General features: G+C 41.7%; 1 protein-coding gene across 1 annotated transcript in view; it reads right to left on the reverse strand.

Annotated features, from left to right (window-relative positions):
• Window positions 1-18,234, reverse strand: part of LOC115325591 — a 40,658-nt gene extending 22,424 nt beyond the window's left edge. Inside the window, exons 1-2 of the mRNA XM_029986315.2 lie at window positions 18,114-18,234; window positions 12,555-12,711 (exon numbers count right to left, since the gene is read on the reverse strand). Of these exons, the coding sequence (XP_029842175.2) occupies window positions 12,555-12,711; window positions 18,114-18,234 (278 nt within the window). The remainder of the gene's footprint in view (window positions 1-12,554; window positions 12,712-18,113) is intronic.
• Between the last annotated feature and the right edge of the window lie 4,341 nt (window positions 18,235-22,575).

Genomic DNA, 22,575 nt, shown 5'->3' on the forward strand with positions numbered 1-22,575 from the left:
TACACTCTGCCCAAATATGTTACAACAAAGTGACGTAAAAATGTAGGCGTATGTTTTCCCTAGAGCTTTTTTTTCCCGCAATTAAGAACTGGAATCACATTTGTGATCTTCAAAATTTGTCGAACAAACCCTGTTTTAAGCGAAATACTGAATAGAATAAACAGGGTGTCTGAAATTCCGAGGCTGCATCTAAGATAGGTCGTAAAAATCGGCGCCTGCACGTAGAAATCTAAGCGTTCCGTCAAAGATGTAATTCACAGGTGGATTTTACATTGTAAAATTACAAAACATTTTTGTAATTAAAATTACAAAAATTGGGCCAGAAAGCTTAGCAGGGACAGCGGCGTACGGCGACGCAGACAACCAAGGAGGCGGGTGGTTCTCATTTGAACCCGTTCGCATTTGAACCTTCTCGTTTTCACCTTCTCATTTTAACCCAGAGCAAAACAACTTTCGCGTTTGTCCCTTTCTCACTCAAACCGTTCTCAAAGCATACTTTCAGATTTTGACCATTCTCAAAACTACTTTTCTCATTTTAACCTTTCTCCTTTCAAACTTTCTCAAAACCAGCTTTCTGGCTTTGACCACTCTCAAAGATACTTTTTTCTCATTTTAACCTGTCTCCTTTCAAATCTTCTCAAAACCAACTTTCTGGTTTTGACCACTCTCAAAGATACTTTTTCTCCATTTTAACCTTTCTCAGTAAAATATATAAAATAGCGCAAAAAAGACAAGGACAAGAAATATACAGGACAGGCGCTAGCGCCGGTCCTGTATACTTCTTGTCTTTGTCTTTTTTTGCGCTATTTTATATGTTTTACTGAGATGAGCCAACTAGCGTACCCTACTAGCCTTTGTAAGTTTAAACTTACTAAAAACATACTTCCTGGTTTTCACCATTCCCAAACGACTTTTATCATTTTATCTGTGTACGTGATCAGGCTAGTGGAAAACAATAATTTCAGCATACATTCACGGGAAACCGCTATAAAGGAACCTATGACATTTGAAGTCCAGGCACCTGAAGCTTTATTGCGCCTTCAAATTAGGGACGAGCGTCGATTAAAACTTTTAACCCGATTAATCGCCACCTTTTAATCGATTAATTAATCGATTTACCGGCCTCGTGCATTTTTACACAAGGTATTTAAAAAAATTGTTTTTGTTGAATTTGTGACAACCGGCGGAATATACCAGTTCGATTTCGAATCAGCCTCCATGTTTAGTTAAGAACCGTTCAAAGGCACTCACACCGCCAGAGGAAAAGAGGTTCGTTGATATACTTTGGCAAGAACGACTTTCCTTGATTGCTCACAATAGCCTCTGCTGCGCTAAACAGACACTCGAACGGCGTTAAAATGAACGGGACACGTGAAACCTACTGCAATTGTCCGGAGTTACAAATCTCGCCCTTACAGCTTACTTTAGGCTAAAATTTAGCCTAAAGTTTGCCCTTCATACAGGTGTACTCGTTCACGTCTGCGTGGTGATAGCGCCGTTTTTACCTTTATGTTCGTCAAAATTTTACCGATTAACCGGTTAAACAAATCAATCGAGATTAAATCAGTAGTCGGTCAATCGATAGGTTAATCGTTCAGTTTCGCAGCCCTACCTGAAATGCATCTACGAGAATGAAATCTAGAGGTCATGCCGATCCACGGCATGACGGACGACAGAGGCAAATATACAATGATCGCAGATCTGTAAGACCACTTCGACACCGGTTGTAAATAATTCGATATCCTCACAGGGCATGCCAGATGAGCATAATTTGCATCCGATGATTCAAGATTGAAATGAAGAAAAAAAGGCTGTACCTGGTAAGAAAGTTTTCGATCCGCGCTACATCTGCACCTGCACATTACGAAAAAAGTAACAAAGAACGCCGCAGTTCCCAACGCGCGGTATGTCATGCACCCCCCCTCGACCGCATTGGGACAATGAACAGCCCCCAGTGTAGACGTGCTCATGACAAAGAGTATTCGTATAATACTCGCATCCTCGACGTGACCTCCGAACCCGAATTAATCCAACATCATGATCTCGGAATCTTTCTGTGGTACTTACAAGCAATAAAACATGACGAGCACAGTGATCTATCCGCTCCACAAGGCGACAAATTAACGACATTAACAGCTCCAGAGGAGAAATTAACTACCGAATCAGCGCTAGCCCTTTTAAAACCGCGTCACCACGTCATCATGTGACCAGGTAGCTACGTCAGCAGACGGGGGAAGGGGGGGGGGGGGGGGCACGCAGGCATAAGAAAAATTGTTTCATATGCTATGCACGATATGGTGCCACCTTGCCGCATCTATGGACCACCTTTGCTTCATCTTTAACCTTCATCCTCAACTCTTCCTTCTTCCTTCTGTACCTCACTGCCCTTCGTTTTGAGAATGTTGTTCAAATACGGTGCTCAAATAAGAACGAGTTTAAATGAAAAAGGGTCGAAACGCGAAAGGTTAAAACGCGAAGAGTATTTTGCGAACGGCTTCAAAAACGACAAGGGTTCAGATCAGAATGGGTTCAAATGAGACGGGTATAAATCAGATAGGGTTGAAATGCGAAAGGTTAAACGCGAAGGGCGTTTCGCGGATGAATTCAAACGAGAAAGGTTCAAATCGGAATGGCTTGTTTCGAGAGCGGGAGGGGGTGGGGGGGGGGGGGGGGGAGCGTTTGGAGCACGTAATGTTAGATGGCGTCGGGAGCATCTCCGGTAGGTGTTGCCGACCAGCGAAGGAAAGCAGACGACAAGAGCCCCCGTCGTTATGCAACCGCGTTTTCTTTTATTTTTGTTACTTAAAGTTTGACTATCATTGTCGCTTTTATTTTTAAGTAAGTTAAAGGTGTATTACAACCAATATCATGTTCATTGAATAAAACACAGTCGACGTGGCCAGCTTTGATATATTTTGTAAAGCAAGCCTGAACAAGCAGGCAGCGCCAACTACCGATACATGTGCGAAACGCGCCCCACCCCCTCAACTCGGTCATCTGCGTCGCCATCTGCCGTTGACCTTGGCAAGTGTTTTTTTTTTCTATTTTTTACAGAATTTTACAAGATAAAACCCACCTGTGAAATATACCTTTGACGAAAAGGTGAGATTGATACGTTCAGGCGCCAATTTTTACGGCTCATTTTGGATTTAGCCCCGTCATTGCAGACACCCTAAACATGTAGGAAACGTACCACAATGCCTCGGCACGTGCATAGGGCACTTGATGATATTCCATCCGAGCCTTCTATAATCCGTTCATAAGCTATAGCACAGTGCGATGGGAGCCACGCGCTCACCGGTCCAATCAGCCACCTCCGTTTCATCAGCTGACTACGCTCTCCCTGACTGGATATGGGCGGGAGCGTGGTCACGTGGTAAAAGATGGGAGTGTTACTGGACTAACGAGAACGAAGCCTCCAGCGTACTGCCAGCTTACGAGTGAATGGAGTATATATGTTCATTACACGTAAAGGTCAAATGATACCATCAACAACAATATCAATATTGTGCATTACGCTACTCATTTATCTAATATGTAATACAGCGCTAATAATTCATTCGAAAATACAGATTCGATATATGGTTTAAAAGTTTTTTTGTACATGTTATCATTTACAATAAAATCGTGGATAGGCACATCATTTTTTTTGTATGCTCGATTTCATAGTTTCAATACACTTGGGATTTCGCTTTAGTTCTTCGTTTAGCTGAGAAAAATCAGTATGTACTGTTTACAGTGATCGTTGCTTATTTCTTTCAGCCTTTTATGGTGTCGTAGAGGTATTCTGACAAAGCATTTTAAATCACCTTTTGCTGCGTCCCAACACCTCTTAACTAGACCAGGAATTTTTTTGCCTTTGTCGCATAAATATCGACGGTACAAGAGGCTTAACGAACTGTAATATTTTATTAAAAATTGTAGCAAAAATTATTCCAAAACCGCTGCTGTGGCTACGCTGATTCTCGACGAAACCGTTAGCATTTAGCTCGCGCCCGACCAAAGCCTGACGAAAGGAACGAGCGTCTGTTGGTGGCAGAGCCTCTCCGATGCAAACTATGAATGCGCCAGAAACTCCTCCCGCAACCTCATTACTCCCAGCCACCGTTCCTCTGCAATTCGCGGAGTCTGCTACAGGGGCGCACGTCGCGCTGACGTCTGTGAGGATCGGTGATTAATACTGTTCAGACCTGTAAGTAACGCCTAACAAGTAATGGATTACTTGTAATTGATTACATTTTACTGTAATTTTGTAACGCTGCAATTACTCCCATTAAAGAGTAACGATCCTTGTAATTGAATTACCTTTTTGCTGTAATTGATTACAAAATTACCTATTACAAATTTAAAAAAAATTTTTTTATTTTATTTTATTTTTTTTTTTTGGGGGGGGGGGGGGGGTGGATGTGAGGGTCACTCTGCCCTGGGTAATGGTCCATTTTTTTTTTTCAAAGCCACTAATTACGGGATCTCGAGGATTTGTAGGCCACTTCACTATGCTTCGTTTCCTAAGTACAATTTTTTTTTTGTACTCCGGAGACTACATCCAGGTATAGAAAAGACCTTTTTCGGACTCTTGCGAGTAATGTATTCAAACAGGGCTGTCTTTTTTTTTTTTTCACAAGTGAGATTTGGTGTGTTTGCGTCACTCACTCAGCGCTAAGCAAAAACACTCCAGGCTTTCTTTTTCTTTTTTTCGGAACAACTAAGGGCGAGAATCCAAGGATTATGCTACCGTAATAAGAAAAAGTTGAATGAAAAGTAACGTAGGAAGTAATCGATTACTTTAGAGTAATTTTTCGATTACTTTTTGAGGCTGTAATTGTAATGGACCTTTCAAAAATCAAATTACCCAAACGTACTTAAATAAATACATATATATATATATATATATATATATATATACATATATATATAAATTAGGCCACATTTAGAGAAAATCGATAAGCAAGTTGGCAACACTGTTATTCGGCGTTTTTTATAGAAGACATTTCTATCCACCTCACTATTATGTTCAAAATGTCCACCTACCAATTTGACCGATTTGATGAGTTCATTTTAGTGGTTATACTCAAGAACTGTCATGAGGATCCATTCGCATAGAAAATAATATTTACAATACGAAGAATTAAAATTACTTTCCGTATGCACAGAGCTTGAGCTCGATACGTTGTCGCGTTCCTTCTCGTATAGAAGCGATTTGTTTATTGGTCCTCTCGTCTCTTCGGATAAAGCCATTTTGTGAACTCACTACATTTCCTTCACATACACTCAAGTGTCAATTTCCTTCGTCCTGTGTCTTTCGTGTTCAGTAACGCTACACTCTTGAATAACCCACCACCTTTTGTTTTGAATATAACTTTCCCGATCCCTAGCTCTTGAAGCCTTTACGACCACTCTCAAGCTCATCACGGCAACCAGTCAGCCTTTTCTTTTATCAAACGGTGCCAACGTAACCGTGAAATCCCAGGGTAACTTCCGTTTTCACTCTGCGAATCATTTCATTGCTTAAGCCCTTCCCAAGGGTCACAGTGAGATGCTGGGAAATGCCACGCTTCAAGTAATGAAGGCACCCTTACGATTTTTTTTTTTTACATTTTGGGTGCTGCAATGACCACTGCGCTCAACTATACTTTTCGCTCAATCACTTTTCATGCTCACACATAATTATCGATAAAATTAATAAAACCAATTTATACTTTTATGCCAACAATCTCGCCTAAAAAATCGATTGTTTGAAATATTTTTTTAGGTAGATCAAATAATCGTTTAGCCCCTTCCTGTTTTCACCGTACCAGACGATTTACCGCTCACTGCCCTGAACAAACAATTCATCCTATCGAAAGTCATGTCCTTCGTCTATTCACTTCCAACCAGAACGATTCTTCCTACATGCAGAGAGCGAACAATTCTTTGGCCACTAGCTCCGAGATGCCTACCCCCCACTCTGCAGCCGTCCCTTTCTTTCTGCACAACGTTTGACACCGTCAACCCAAAGACGAGTTCTTGGACCCCGCTTTACATCAAACACTGAGAAACTGATAATTCCATCAAAGTTTGCAGCAACATTCTTGCCAATTAACTCGGTGAAATCATGCCTTGCACGTGACGTCAAGCTATGGAAGGACGAACCCCGCACCGTGATGGTGGTTGACTTTACACCGCGCGGATGTTCTTATCAAGACGCAGAATTCCACTAAATGCCAGGACATGCGCTGACATGCACCGCACCATATTTTCAGCAAAGGTACCTCGTTTTTTATATGTAAAATTGTAAAAACGTGCCGAGCTTGCGATGATGACGGTCAGGCAGTACGTGCGCAATTTTCGGCGTTGGTGTGATTGCGCTTTGGGCAGAAAGTTTCGGTATGCCGCCAACGAAGTTATGACTCAATAAACTAGCGCGTTACCCCCCCCCCCCCCCCCAAAAAAAAAAAAAAATGGTTCATTGCGCGTTTAAAAATTTAACAAGCGGCTCTAGATAAAAGTGTTACGATTTTGTGAAGTAGAGGTAAATGACGAAAGGTTACTGTCATAATCTAAACCACGAGACAATGAGAAATAAAATAATGAACGAGATGACTTTCCCTGTATGAAGGTTTAGGTTGTGAACTTCCTTCCCAGCTCTCTTGCATACTTTCGCTTCTTGCGAAGGTTACCGTGTTGCGGACGGTACAAACCGATGAGTGGGCGGCGGCTTCACCGTCGTGAAACGCCGGCCGGGCTCCCGGCGTAACACTGTCACCCGTACTTGGCAGGGAGCCCCGAAGGTTTTCTCGAGACGTGGAAACGGAATGATGAAACGAAACGCAAAGGGCTTCTACATGACGAACGGGCAAAGCCGAAGCAAAGGCCTGAGCGAAAGTAAACAACGGTAGAAAAGTGCCGTCGTTCGCCGCTACGAAAATTGTTTGCAAACACAGTAATGCCCAGCCGCATCCCCTCTATGCCACTCGTACTTTCTCTAACTTGATGGTTACTCTGTGCGGGGCATGCCGACGAAACAACCATCGAGATACGTAGCAAATGCTACAGCCGGGCTAGGCGCAGCTTACCATGGCCCTTGCTCTGGATGGCCGTGGACTCAATCCAGGATGAGGGTTAGAGGTGTTCGGCGTCATCGTGTTACGTAGGGGCGAGGCGTGTAGAATCTAATGTTTAAATACTTCAACACAGCCCCCCAAATGTTGGTTGCTCTAAAATTCATTAAAAACCGCACCAACCTTGTAATCAGAGAATCCGACTAGGACAGAGCCTTACTGTTCTGGTGTTAGAATATTAAAACAGATGAGTTCTGCTATAGCTATCTGTCCCTGACGTTTTGAACCCCTTTTCTCTAACCCCTACCAAAAAAAAAAAAAACTCAATTAAAAATTAACTTTGTCCCCGCTGGTGGGACTTGCATAACCTATTTACATACAACCTTGCATTGTTTTAGTCTACCTCCTTCCAAAAGTTTATAGCGCACGGTCCCCTGGCCGTTTCATTATGTTTGCCATATCCTGCCAAATTTCTTTCGTACTTGCCCTTGTGTATTTGATCCTTGAGCCTAAAGTACAATACCCACCCAGGTAGGTTAACGACACAAGAAACACAATCCTCTTCACAGTGGCCATTACGTCTCTCCACATGGCAAACACTCATAGCAAAGTGTTACCAGCTCTTTACCAATTCCTTGGCCAGTATCCCAATGAGAGCGCCCAGTGCGTCTCACGTTGTACCTCGCCTCGCAGGACTTGCTCTTGCACTGAACGCTTTCCAATTTGACAACTCATTTTTTTCACTAAAAAGGTATGGCACTATGACTGGATCCTCCTTTGCCAATCTTTTCGTGACCTATGTGAGAGTATTAAGCATTGCAAAACCCCCAGAAACTGCGGATAAAAACGGCGCATACACTGAAAGGTTTATTTTAATGACATTTTAGTGCGTGTGTAGTTTTTACCAGCAATCTCGAGGGTTTTTGTCATGCTTAATAATGACCACCTCTTTTGCCCCCTTACATTCAGATCATCGAAATTCCGTTTGATTAACATCTTTCCTCACCCTCGCCCATAATTCTATAATTCCTAAAGTGAAAATATATATATTTGTTTTTATTTGGCCCATTTTTCATAGCTGACCGCATGACCAATCTGCTTTGTTACACTCACACCTCCTTTCAGTTTACCTCACGTATCTTGAAGTCATAAGAGAAATTTCTACACCTAAATATCAATACTGACGGCCAGAAGTTTGGCACTTCCGTACACTACAAACCAGACTTGGGAAGGAATCCCTTAGTTTTCTAAGTAATGTTTCAATTGCCATGTAATTTTTGCGGCAATAATTTGTAATTTAATTTCGCACAAATATTGGTAATGGATTACAGTACTTACTTGTCACTTTTTAAAATAAGAATATGATACAGAAAAGGAAGCAATGTGAGCAGACAATTCAGCAGCATATTGGTAGCAAGTTCATAAAAATAGACAACATTGTGAAGAGGAGAATAACCTTAAAGAAAGCAATATTTTTTTGGATGACCGGTCATTAGGGTCACAGAACTACGTGCAATGCATATACAAATATGCGAGAGAAAAAAGATTCAGAATGGACAGCGCCGAGTAGGCTCTGTCTCTTTTCATCAGCTTCCACCGCGCTTTTCTTCTCCTTGGCCGAGAGAAAAAAACAAAAAAACCTTCGTGTTTAGTTTTTTATATATATATATATATATTTTGAAAGGACCGTTCTAAAAGCGGACTTTGGTAAATCCGTTCCCAATCACCGAATTTCCTAGCGTAGGTTGAAGCTGCTACTGAGCATGGGCACCGCTAGCTTTGTCTGCAGAATTCCAGGGATCATTTCCCGTCGCCGTAAGTTAGCGGGATGGCGGGTGTGGTTGCAGCTTTCGGTGCTTCATCAGCTTACAGGCGAGCGGAGTACACCTACATTTTTTTTTCTATTAAACTCAATATTTAATTTTTATAAGGACTACAATAATACCGGCATTTGAAAAATGAAAAGTAGTGTTGCAGAACTTTTTTGAAAACATACACATTGCTTTACAGCGGAGTTGTTAAGGGCTAGTTTCCCCAGTTTTATGTCCATGGACAAATAAATTTGGACACAACCCTCTGGACAGCTACCACCATCTATGAGCGACGGCAGCAACCAGACAACTGGTTTGCCGGTTATGTGGTTGTCCGCCATCGCTAATAAATGGCGGCACATACTACAGCTCTGCTGCTCTTTCTTCTTCACCAGAGTGAAAAGGCTGAAAGTTTTTATTGTTTCTTGAGTAAGTGTACGGGAAAAGTAACGTGAAAGTAATCTGTAGCGTAACAAATAAAATAATTCGTTACCTTTCAGCGGAAATCATTTGTTATTGTACTCCATTACATTTTTAAAGTAACGGGCACAAGTCTGCCATAAACCTACCGAGAGCCACAACTTCCTTTCCAACTCCTCGAAAGAACACATATCCCAAATTTACTTCAATCCTCTCTAACAATTTCTCTGCCTCAACAGGATTTTCTGCGATGACATCGACTATATCTTTCATACAACGCGGATATCTACTAGGGCTTCTCCGCAGTGTGAGGAGTCGTGTCTGCGGCATCTCCAGACACCGACGCCCTTTTCCCCCAACCAAGACTTAAGCCAGAGGGCAACCTTCTTATTTATTTTTTCAAGACTACACAACTAAGCTCGGCAAAGCAATGATCAGCCCCACATTCCACATCGTATCCTCTAAAATTATATTTAAGGCGCGTTTCCTCACTTATTGTTGACGTGCCAACCTAGGCCCTCCCTTAGTTCGAAGCATCCTGAACATGAGGCTCACCGGAACCACAGCGTGTGGCGCATTGAAATGCCGTACTATCGGTTTGAAATTAAATGCGAAAACTGAAGCGCGCGTCCGTCGGCCAACTCTTCGCTTCCTCAAGGCCTCTTGAAACTGGCGAAACTGTAGGGTGGAGAGTAGGGCGCTGAGAGGGTGTGCGTACTACTCTGATGTCTTCGAACCTCGCTCTGCACAACCCAATCTTCCAAGCTGTGCCGGTGGTGCGCTTGACGTTCCGTCACTGTTTGCTTTTCATTCGAACCTTATTTTACATGTAATAAAAATCTCTAACAACATGTGTATAACCTCTAAACAGGGGTCTCAAATACGCTGCCCGCAGGCCCAACCTGCTACGAGTCCCGGTTCCCAAGTCACAATCGCTAGAAATGGCATGCGCCATATTGACCTCATCTTGTCTATTCACTATCACACAAAAAGTAACACTGATCTTTTAACATATTCATATAGTTTACACCTACAATAGCCCCGCCCTTTTAACGTATTCACATAGATTAATTGTGTGTTTCGCTTTATTTTTTGTAATGTACAACAATTCCGCTCCTAGGCTGCAAGTGAGAGCTGTTCGTTCGAGGATACATCTCGGCTGTGCGCACTCTGGATGAGCATGAACAACTGCCAAAGATAAAACTGCGAGCTCGGGATTTTCGCCTTAAAAGAATTATCACCATTACGATACAAGTATTTGCTTAGAGTGGTGTAATGAAAATCGACAGGAAAGCGATAACTGTCAAATTGACTGGTTGTTTCTTTAGAGACCTATTGAGCCAGGTTAATTCCTGAGTGAGTTGAGCAAAGAGAACGATAGCGTACTAGTTTTCTTGTTCTATTAAAATGGCAGCACGTAGACGGGCGGTATCATCTACCTCTTGTAATCACATCGGCTCAGAGCTGAAAGTAGTCACATAAACAAATCACATCTAAAAGTGTCACTGCTGAAAGTTGGAGGACGCTTGAGCTTCACCTTGAAAGGGGGAGGGGGGTGCAACGATTTCCGAACTTCGGTCAAACATTTGTGGAAGTTGTCCTCTTACACTTCTAAAGTAAAGAACAGAACACCGATTTCGCCTGCGTGTCCTAGTTGTTGTGTAAGAAAAAGATAAATATTGGCATTTCTGGCACCCCTCAACTCACTCCCAGTCTTCAGGTTCACATCTAGTCCTACTCTTAGTGACGTAATTCGGAGTGCCGTGTAGGTTCCGTGTGCTCTCTCGGAGGACGCTTCCTCTCCCTTTCTCTGCTGACAGTAATGGGCGTTATGCTGCAGCTTAGAGCCGAGTCAGGTCATGTAAGCTTTCCGCTGTAGTTCCTTCGCTGCCACTCGCGGCTGCGAATGGGGGAAAAAGCTCGACTTTTGCTTTGCGATTATGCGGCGGAAGCGATTTGATAAAATGTGCTGAGTTTTCTTGTTTTCATAGTGCCCATACGGTGTGAGGGCGAAACAGTTCAATGTTTTGATGTATTGGGTCGATGCCTTGGTTCATTATTTAGTGTTCCAATAAGTTTACTTATTGGAACACTAAAATAAAAACCAAAATATATAAATAATATATATTTATATTTTACGTAATATATTTCATATATTATTTTATATAAAATATAAAACACTACCAGAACAATATATTATTATTATTAATAGTATTATTAATATCATCATCATCATTGTCATCATCATCAACATCCTCTGAATCGGAACACCGTTTTCCATAGCTGCGAGATTTCTGGGAGATGTTCCTGACAATTCAACCGGGAAAATCTCGATCCTTTCCTGATGAACAAAGTGGCGTTCAACTTCTAAGCTCTACTAGGTAATACTAATGTTTTTGCACATTAAACATATACTTATTTTCATACTGATATTGTCAATATATAATTAACTTAGCCTCGTCATAAAAAAGTCTTAGGAGAAAATTAAAAATATGAATAAATGTTTGTACAAGGGTTGTTCTAAGATGTCACACAAAACGTATTTACAATTCTTTGACGAGTTCAAAATCGGGCTGCATTGTCCCGTGCATTTATATATTAGAATCAGCGTACTAGTCATCCTTTTGATTTCTCTGGTGCGCCAACCACTTATGTGGATGAGACAAATATATCACTTTTTTGGTCACACTTCAGCATTCACATTGCCTGTTACTGGTTATCTTGCGAGTTGAAAAGGTAAGGCGTTTTGATCCAGATCTATACTTTTTTAAAGAGAGATACTAATTATTTGAACGGCTGATAAAGACGCGGATACTAGATTAACCGTCGAACATCGCACTGAGAGGCCTTTTTTAATTATAAAAGAAGCTTACAGTTCCCACTGAAAATCCTGCAAACTCCTACATGTTTTTCAGAGAAAGAGTGCGACATTACTTCGTAGAGCTCGATAGCAATCGTACTATTTTTTTGTAGTTCGGAAGGTTTGAAAGATGACGAAGTGGACACATTTTAGCACTTGTACTTGTGAATGTGTCGTTTGAGTAGTCGTAAACCAGAAAACCTAGGGGGCTGGGGAAGAAATTGTGATGGTTACAAGTATATTATCCTTGCTTTCAAAATAATATCATTACTCTGGTGATTTCTACCTAATAAGAGTGATTCAATGATTACTTATTTACTTTGAAAAGTAACCGATTGGAAGGAATTTGATAGCTTTATATTATTAGCGTACAGGCCTGTTCCTACATAAATAAATTAAGTATAAATTGAGTGCAAGGCTTACGTTTCTCCAATTCTGCCTCCTACTTCCAAGGTGTAGTTTTTCTCTCCCTCACCGTCAGCACCACCAACAATTTGAGCGTATTCACATTTATACCCTCCTGGTGGCGTCGTCGCAGTGTACGTTCTCCACTTGACCCATTGCTTTCCAGACACATAGTCTTCAGCCAACTAAAATATATCAACAACAAACGACACTAAATGCTTCACGTATGTGAGCACGGGTATGACACGGCTCTGAAAGCAAGAACCTTATTACGACGAAGGTTATTTCCTGTAGACACGTCAGTTATTGAGATCTGAACTATTATTCGCATCCCCAGTTACATACGATGTTATATTAACAACTAAGTATAATTTAGCAAAAAGCAGCAACACAAATGAGGCAATTGCCACGACATACCTTACGGGAATACCGGTTTGGTCTTCGCGTAAGATACGCTCCACAAAGCACATTACTCCCGGTACATTCTGAATTTGGCTTCTCATTTAGGCTTTAACTTTTCTCTATAAAAATACTAAAAATAAAACAGCGCTATAGCTTTGTGATAGCTAGGTAGCTGAATATCTACCATCATCCCCTCACCCTCGCTCAGAAGCTTCATTTAAACATCGTCAGCAGCTATCTTGCTTCTCTGCACTATATCTTACCACATCATCATCATCATCAGATGCAGTGCCGCAGACCTTCATCGTATGGGCTACTTGCCTTTCTGCGGCGCCGCGGCTCTCCTGAACCAATATAAATATTACTATTACTCTTACTAACATTGATCGAGGGTTTTAGGGCATAATAACACGAATCTAGGTTCAGATCAGTCAAACGTTACTTTTAAATCTTAAACGACGAAGATACAAACGCAATTTAATGCTCTGCTTTGGTCATTGCATTTGCTACCGTAAGCGCAGCAGGTGACAGCTTAAAAAAAGAAAAACCTTCTGATTTAGAAATCACATTTCAAACAATATGTTCTTACTTTTCTTATTTTTAGGTGATTTCGTTTGTCTATTAGGCTTCAGGGAATGACGTCTGAGCCTCATAACTGTCACCCTTTCCCATACATACCTTTTGTGTTTATTGAGACTTTTAGTCATAACGAATCCAGCGCCACGGGAATGACAGTAGATATAATCTTGCGAAGCACAGACCTAGAACTAAAAAGCTTCCCTTTGAGCTTCTATGCGGAAACAAAACATCAGGCCACTAAATCTGTGTTCCAAAACTGATCTTTTTTTTGTGTGTGTGTGATATATCTTGTAGTATTTTAAAAATTAATTTTTGCAAGATTATGAATGTTAAAACGAAAAACTTCCGTTCGAGTAACTGAGCAGCTAGAAGCGCCACTTAAAAAAAAAAAAAGTAATTCCTACCCTCAGTAGGCTATTATCCACGTTTGAAACCGATAGTCCCGCACTCTGATGGCGGTTAAAGGCAACGCAACAGCTAAATCAACTCGGTATTAAGCTCTTGAGATCCAGTAATGATTTGGCGTAACGCTAAGTTAACGTATTCATAACTCCAAAACATGAAAGATTTACAACTTCCTGTAATGCCGAATTAGAACGCAGCTCTTGAGGAGGAGGAGGGGAGGGTACGGAGGGGACGATATGCCCCTCCCCCTCATCCGTACCCACTCCTCCTCCCTCCTGATCAACTCCTCCCGTGCTCCTCACCTCCTCCCCTCTCCTCCTCCTCCCTCCTCCTCATCCCCCCTCTTCTTCCTCCCTCTTGCTCATCCCTCTTTCTCCTCGTCCTCCCTCCTCCTGCTCCTCCTCCATCCTCCTCTTTCTCCTTGCTCCCCCCCCTCCCCCCTTCCGAGTGGTGAATTATGGAAAACGCCCCATAATGCAACTCGCGCATCACCGCGGTGCATTATGGGACGTTTTTTTAGTGCACCGCGCGGTTACGCCGACGGCGACGGTGACGACGACGCGTTACGGCTACGGCAACGCCGACGGCGACGCCGGCGCCACTCAAGCCAGAAACAGGCGCCTAAGAACTGCGCTCTAAACAAATTTTGTCTTTTATTATTTTTTTTTGCACTCAAGATTAACAAAGAACGAGTAGAATAGAAGATAAGTGCGATGACTTGACAATCGCCATTTTATTCAAATTTTAATAAAAGGAATATGAATAGTTTAAGCACTCGAGCTGGGTCCGAAATTATCTATTTATTAGTTGTGTTCTATATATGGTTAACAACCAGAAGACTTAAACTCGAAACGAAAGAAAAACCGCGATTCCTCTCGAACATATTAAAGCGTTTGAGACTTATCGAAGGAAGGCACGTTTCGTTCCTGAATGAACTTTGTTTTTCTAAAATTTTATTACAGAGCAAATAAGACAGGTATACGCATTAAAACGCAGAATTAGTTCGCTCCGAATGTACAGAAAATGCTCCAAGGAGGCACTGTTCGTCGTGTAGAGAGGCTTTTACACAATGCGTTCATTAACGTTAATATATCACATATTTTTAAAATGGAGAAATTGGCTAGTTGATACACGATTCTTTAAACAGCAGAATATGTGATGTTTTGCGATTCTTCTATGTTCTAGACACATACTAGTATTAGCTGTGTTCCGGTGATGATGAATTTTGGGTGTATATATATTATTGAAACAATACAATTGATTTGAGTGATCAGGTTAAAAATACCGTCAACTCATCTCTAAGGGTTTTTGTGTCATACGCGTATTTTGGGTAATTTTGAAAGTCCACTGTGTTTTAATGTTATTAAGTTCCCTTATGCGAAGCTGCATTGAGTTGCCTTCAGTTGTATGGAACAGCTATGGAGAGACTAACTAATGCAGTATTGAGCGCGTTCAAAACATTATATCTCTCTTCTGTGATCGTTACGTGCAATTCAATTTGTTTTATGACTAGAAAAGAAGACGTAAACTGATTGGGCTTGCAACCTCTGTGTAATAGACGGATGGTGCATGGTTTGATGTTTGTGCATAATAATGTAAACTTATTATTCATTGCACAGCTCTACTGAACTGTATATATTTACGTGTGTAATAAAAGAAAACAATGAAATACCAAGAAATTAAAGGGCTTAAATAAGGCAGGTATTATTTGGCCTTCATTTCCCGTGAAAAAAAATTCGTTGCGCAATAGTTACGATGTTAGGCGCAAGTTAGGTGGAGTTCACCACCCGCTCTAGGCCCTGCCCATAGATTGGTGGTCCCACACCATGGATGTAAGAAGCCTTTGGAGGCGAAATCACACCACCATAAACACAACCGGGCGACCTTGCGGGCGTTCCCACCGGCAGCGACCTCTAATTCCGGCTTGACTTGGGATTTTCTGGTACGGCTGGCTTGAGCCGGTATGTCGGCCCTTATTCCTACCTCGGTGCCCCACACACTACAACTGGATTGGCTTCGCTGTTCAACTAACCATGCTCGCAAGCCGGATGTCTCCATGTCGCGACTTCCGGTGCGTTCTAGTCTGCCGTGCGCACCGTCTGCTAGGCGGAAAGGCAGAGTCGTTTGCAGACGCTCACTGCTTTCAACACCTCGCAGCTCGTCTTGCAAACGCGGCCCATGAACCAAGTTACCGCGATCGAGTGGTTAGAAACTCTCAGTAATACAGGCTCTCTAGCATGACACTACAGCTTCCGTTACGTTATTTAATGTCACTTCGGGACAACTATTGATGTATAGGCAGCATAGGACGCTTAGCACACCAGTCAAAGGTGCGCTCCAGGAACCATAGTAAGACGCGACCATGAAAGAGGCGCGACCGAATCCGCCGTTGATTGCGTCCGTCTGCGAGTTCATTCACGTCTAAATCCGTCAGCAAAGATCGCCAGACTCCTGCGCCGTACGCGACCATGAAACGGCCTTGAACTGTTCCAGCATGCACGAACCACATCTAATACAAGCGTCTGTCAGTGTCTGTCGATGTGCGGTAAAAAGCGACCATGAACTAAAAAATCAACAAAATATGCAGTCCTTTTAGCTTTCCTGTTCTTGTTCTTCTGCATAGCGTCCGCGAGCAAGGAGGGTGAGCATCATGACGAACAATTGAATTGCGACTTAAAAATGTTCGCTTTAGCAACTCAGGTGAACTGTTAAACATTTTAGAGATAAGTACCCTCCGAAGCGAAGGGACGGAAGCATACCTTGACAAACCTGACGCAAGAAGAACACCTGATTGCCAAATAGCTCGCAAATGCTTTCCTGTGTAGGTTACCTCTGAGTACCGAAACCATGGTCGCACTCACGACAGATGCACGATTCTCAGAGTAGCGGGGTGGGTTTTAGGGTAAATGACGCTTTTATTGAGCACCAAAACCCCTCAAGCGAACAAATTAAGCCAGATCCAGAAAATAGTTGACGTGGGGCGCTAGGCTTACGCCTGTCGCGCTACGAAAACAGACACCCACACATCGCTTCCGAAGGCGTGTGCTTGCAAAAGTTGTTTGCTGCAAACTACGTCGGTCCAGGTTATCTTCCGCTAAACCCCTAGGTGAACGCGAAACAACTTGCACTCCTGAAAGCAGGCGGCGAGCTTAACGAGCTACGCATTGTGCCAAACACTCACCGCAAACGATTGGCAGCCAAGTTTGTTATTGTTTAAAAACAAAACGGAACAGACGATTTTGTGATATTTTTGAAAACAATAATGGATCTATCTATATAATTTGTTGATCAAACATAAAAGGTCAAATAAAAGACTACCAAGGCTTTGAGAACAATTTTACAACGAACATTCCACACGTCAATGATCTCTCTAACCAACGAGAGCCGAAAAATAGAGCGAGCTAGTTAGGTCCCTGGGCGGGGCCTGGAGCGGGCTACCTTCACCAAAAATTAACCTTTTTGAAGAAGTGTTCTGTACATTTGCAGGCCTTCCTCATGCGGGGGCAAAGCTCTAACTTGGGTTAGAGCTTTCGCTTTAACCGAAGTCAACACAGAAGAGGGGATTGGTCTTCTTACAGGAGTAATAAATAATATCAGACCAATCTCTCACTAGCCGGCCTTTTAGCTGACCTCCTCTGGTCATAAAATATTTCATGAATGTTTCAAGAAACAGTGCTATGGTGGGGATTGTTTGCCCTCTCATTGGAGAGGAAGTTCGCGGGGACGTAAATTGCAAAAACGACTTCTTACGGCAATTAAAAAAAAGTCTATAAGAGCATCGTCTGTTCACATATCAAATAAAGAATTTGAATTTCTCTGCGACAAACCTCCAAGAATATTTGATTAGTCTAATTTTTGTTTATTACATTCAGTTCAAAATAGCTTTTCGTGTTGTGGTCCTCTCTTTTCATCCATGTTTTACGGCGCATATTGTTTAATAAATATTCTTAATTTTAGATTTGAATGTTCTTTCAATATCTACTTGAATATAAGACATTATTAAGTTTTCAGCATCCCATCTTGCTAAAGACACTTTGTGTACGGGTTTAGCAAATAGTTTATTCGAGCGGTAGTGATTGAATTCTAATTGGCGTAGAAAGGAGCGCTGCTTGTAAACATAAAATATTAATACAATTGGTGTTAAAACTACCTGGAATTTTTTTTTTATGTCAGGATGTAGTAGCGAATAACAAACCTTTCTTGCATCTTGATTCGGAAAGTTTTTCGGATCTTCTTCTGGTAGTGGATCTGTCTCTTGAGAGTAGCTACCCATTAAAAGACAGAAAGTGGCAAGGAGCGACTGTAAGTACATTCTGAGATTCAGCCTGAAAGAATATTTTAGAATGTGTTGTGACGGCAGAGGGTTCTACTATTTATACTTTAATGAAAACCGTTGCTGAGATGCTCAAACCAATCACATGTAAGAAAATTCGTAAAATAAAAAAACGTAAGTTCAATAAATGTTTTTTTAAGGCGAGACTTATTGCAATTGGCTAGCTGAGAAGAAAAAGGGAGGTCCACTCATTTTGAAATCAGTGCAGCTGCTGCCGTCTCCTGTAGTCAAGGTGTGCGATATGTTAGACATCTGGTTTTTGAAAGCTGCGTGTGGTTCGCCGCTTCCAAAAAGATGGATGAAGCTCAACAGAATACGTACCTTGTCCGCCTTTAACTATTCCAAAATTTATAAGACCAGCATACCGTCTAAACGTAATGATACGCGCATCTTATAAAAAACAAGGTATGTAGAAGAAATAAACATGGAAGTCGTCAACACGTGCTCTTATATTCTCTTTTCAAATAACCTGACCATCACTAGCATGCTCTTCACATCATTTTCCACATAAAACCTAGCGTTTTATGAGTGTACTTAAAGATGGCAGTTTTTCACATGGCACTGTACATTTTTGTCCGTCGAATTAAAGTTCCAGGTATTGTCCGTCTGCGTACATTCATGTTATTACTTTTGTTGCTCGAAGAAAGACATTTCGTCACTAAAAGCAAACCTTATTGATTAAAGTGGCATCCTAGACACTCCGATTTCTCTGAGATGGGCGACGTGCGTAGTATGCTGACGCGATAAGATCATAATGATGAAAGAACTCTCCACCTTCAAACATTTATGCGGGAACTATCTGAGAAGAGAAGCGCTCAGATGTAGAGTGAAATTATATTGAAGATTTCAGAAGAAAAGTGTAGCAGAGATAATGCATGGAGGCTCTGTTTACTGAACCGCTACGGCATTCTGATGAATATGGGATTCGGTGCACTAAACAACAATATGTAGGGTCAGCACCTGTATGCTAAGAGTGTCCAATAGCCGAGGAATCATGTTGTGAAAAAAGAACACGTATTGGTAAATTAACACGTGCCATTTGATATTTCTTTTTATAATGCAAACATCACGTGCACCTGCTTAGGCGCAAAACGGCAAGCGAAACAGCCCAATGGGTAATATCGAACACTGACTTCAGAAAACTCCCCGAAACGCCTCACGCATCTCTGCTACGTTCACGATATACTACAAGATTTCTGAAAACAGATAAACCATTTGAGATAACTTGACAACGCAATATTTTAACTAAAGTTAACCCATGGTACTCACCATCCAAGAAGATGTCTGTCAGAAACCTACCTCAAAGCCGCCAATCGCCGTCCAACATTCGCTGAAAAATCGAAACGCAGGAAAGAAAAAAAGACTCTAAAGTCGCACAGCAAAAAAAAATGATTCTGAAGATTTTTTAAAACAAATGTGGGGTCTCTTTTAGAATGCTTCCATGAATCCAGTTAAAATTAAAAAAAAGTTGTTAAATGCGCGAGTTATTTGTGCGATAATTAACTTCAACATTTTACCGAATATTTACTCAAAAAACTACTTAAAGCTCACAAGTAACTTCTTCACTAGGTGTCATTCTAACAGCGTGATGAATTTCTACCAGCACCGGTTGAGATTTATTCACTACGCCTCCTTCTAGATTTACCACGTGCCCATGTTATCCATGAAGCATCAGGATGTTGTAGGGAAGAGTGATGGCAATTAACACAATATGTTGTTCTTCTCTTACCGAAATTAATTTGTAATTTCTTCAAAACATGTTTAAATATTTACCTTTAGAAACAAAAAAGACAACAGCATACTGGCCGTTTATGTTACCTGCTTTTAGCCCTCGCCAGCTACATTTCCTAAGAAAACATTGTTGTTGAGCTCCTCAAGTTTCTTTTTTGATAACAATGCTTGTAAAACAATTTTACAACCAAACATTATCTTAGATTCTCAAAAAAATATTTGAATAGAAGATAATTGAAATGCGCGTTAGCTGAACTAGAAGCACCAACAGTAAGAATTCATAGTTTGAAAAACTCCAGTTACAATTTCGCCTTAACATGTGAACCCTGATGGGGTCACAATGATAGTATTTACTATAATATTTATCTTGACTCGAAGAAGCAGCAGCGCAATTTAAAAAAAAGCGCCCATGCCACGAAATGTTTCACCACCGCGCGTAGTGCCGTTGAATATACAGGTGTATAATCATTGTTTTTTTATTAAAATTTTCGATCTAAAGTTTTATATTGCCATAAAATATTTTATATTCGACTGTTTGTGCCACCTTAATTGTCCCCAAAAGCATGGGTGCATTTTGCAGCTACGTTGGCTTATCTACTAGTGGATTTCCCGGAAAGTAGTCGTTTGATTTGGTTAGGGAGCGACACCGTCGATCCAACATGTTGGTGATCACTGTAGCATTTTTTTTTGCTAGTGTAGCCGGGTGGCGTAGCTGTGCGATCGTGCAGTGGTCGTGTATTAAAGCAATATTTTTTGTTGCCCTTTGTTGGTTTATTGCATTCTGTTGAAAAGAAGGACAAATCTATCACAGCGTCCGGATTAATTTTCTCGCATACGCTACAGAAACCGGCGCACTTTGAGGTGGTTGTTCTAACCACTCGCCAAAAAAGCCCATAAAAAACAAAAGAAACCTTCGTGAAAGCATTTTTTTTAACCTTGAAAATGGCCACAAGAACTTAGTTTGAGACGACAGCAGCATTAATTTCTAAGTGAACTTCCGAGTGGTTTAGTCCCTTCTAATAGAATAGAAATTGCCAGTAGGCACTCTAATGAGGGTTTCCTAGACCCAGCCGCTTTTTCACAAAATTAAAATAATAATATTTTTGTTGTGTGTACACTCGTACAGCCGGACGTTGGTCAGCCCTGATGTCTACTTGTAGAGCCGGACGTTGGTCAGCCTCAGTGGACGTCTGGTATCACAGCGGCTGCTGAGAAATTTAGCCAGTGCAGTACAACACCTAGCCTGGGGTCTTTGACGTGCATCACGCAGTAGCGATGCACGACCGCGCGCTGGTACAACCTCACGCTTGTACACGACGGCACGGCAGATCAGAATGGGCAGGGGTTGGGATTGAACCCAGGATTTTTTTTAATCTGCAGCGCGAGCTTTCTTTCCACGTTCTCTGGGCTGGTGTGCGCTAACACAGTCGGCCACCGATTCCTCTGAGGAAGTTTTGGGGTTCCATTAATTTTTACGCTTTTAATTCGCCACATGCAGGAAGTTTGTTGCATGAAGGAGAGTGTCCTTGCTGACAGTAAACCCCACATTCTAGAATAGTCTGCTCACAAGCACCATCTCTGCAAATACTTTACTACGGAATGCATTTTTCTTTGCGTAAATTCAATGGGCTTGGCGCAACAGATTTTGCGTAGTTAGAGTGCCTGGACTTGCGAAACTACGTGGTTTTATTTTAATTTGGAGGGGTGGCTTCCGCCTCCATTTCTTTTGAAAACCTGTCAAGACAGTAGAGACAGCCGTCTTTTGCTGTCTTGGTGAATCCGAGACGTGAGCATGCACTACAAATGTTAACCTTTTCATACAACAATGCCTTAAGACCGAACCCTACGAGGAGAATATGTTGCAATCAAAAGACGAAATTCGCTGTGCGGCGATCGCTCTGAAAGCGATGTCAGAACAATAGCTGACTGGAAGGAAGCGCCGAAGCCCTGTATTTTGGCACTTCCTTCCAGTCATGAACAACCAACTAGCCCAACTTAACATTCTGTCAGAACAATAGCTCTAGGAACCACCAAAAGCGAAAATAGAGCCGGCTAAGGTTCGTCGCTTGTTTACAGCGTATTCACTTTATAAAGTCAAACCTTCAGCCGTCGTCAAACGACAAATGCCACAAAGTTATGGCTAGATATACCGCAGTTCTAACTGCGTGTTCACAGTAACCTTAATATGCCCGCAGAGGTCGTGTGATAGTGACGCTAAGCGTGAAAATACGCATTATGTCTCAGACAGGATCCACTTTCTGGCACATTCCGTGTTATAAAAAGTTTCCAAGAAAAATAAACATTCCAATTGATTTGCGTTTCATGATACCAAACCATTACAGTCCTGCGGGACATTACGATCATTAGTGAAAAAGGAGACAATTGGTAAGTTTGTGAATGTAGCCCGCTAAATTTAACGCAGAAGAAAAAAAGAAATTCGCAGCGTCATGGAATAAAAATTGCTCGCGTCCAAACGTTCAATTTATGCTGACTGACATTGTACTTTCCTTCTAAAATATTCCAGAGGAAAATTGCAATGTTTGTTGTCATTCAGATGACATTCTAATTTTAGTGCATGCGCCAATGCGT

This window comes from Ixodes scapularis, unplaced genomic scaffold (assembly GCF_016920785.2).
Source record: "Ixodes scapularis isolate PalLabHiFi unplaced genomic scaffold, ASM1692078v2 PGA_scaffold5__190_contigs__length_132052651, whole genome shotgun sequence".
NCBI classification, from domain to species: Eukaryota; Metazoa; Arthropoda; class Arachnida; order Ixodida; family Ixodidae; genus Ixodes; species Ixodes scapularis.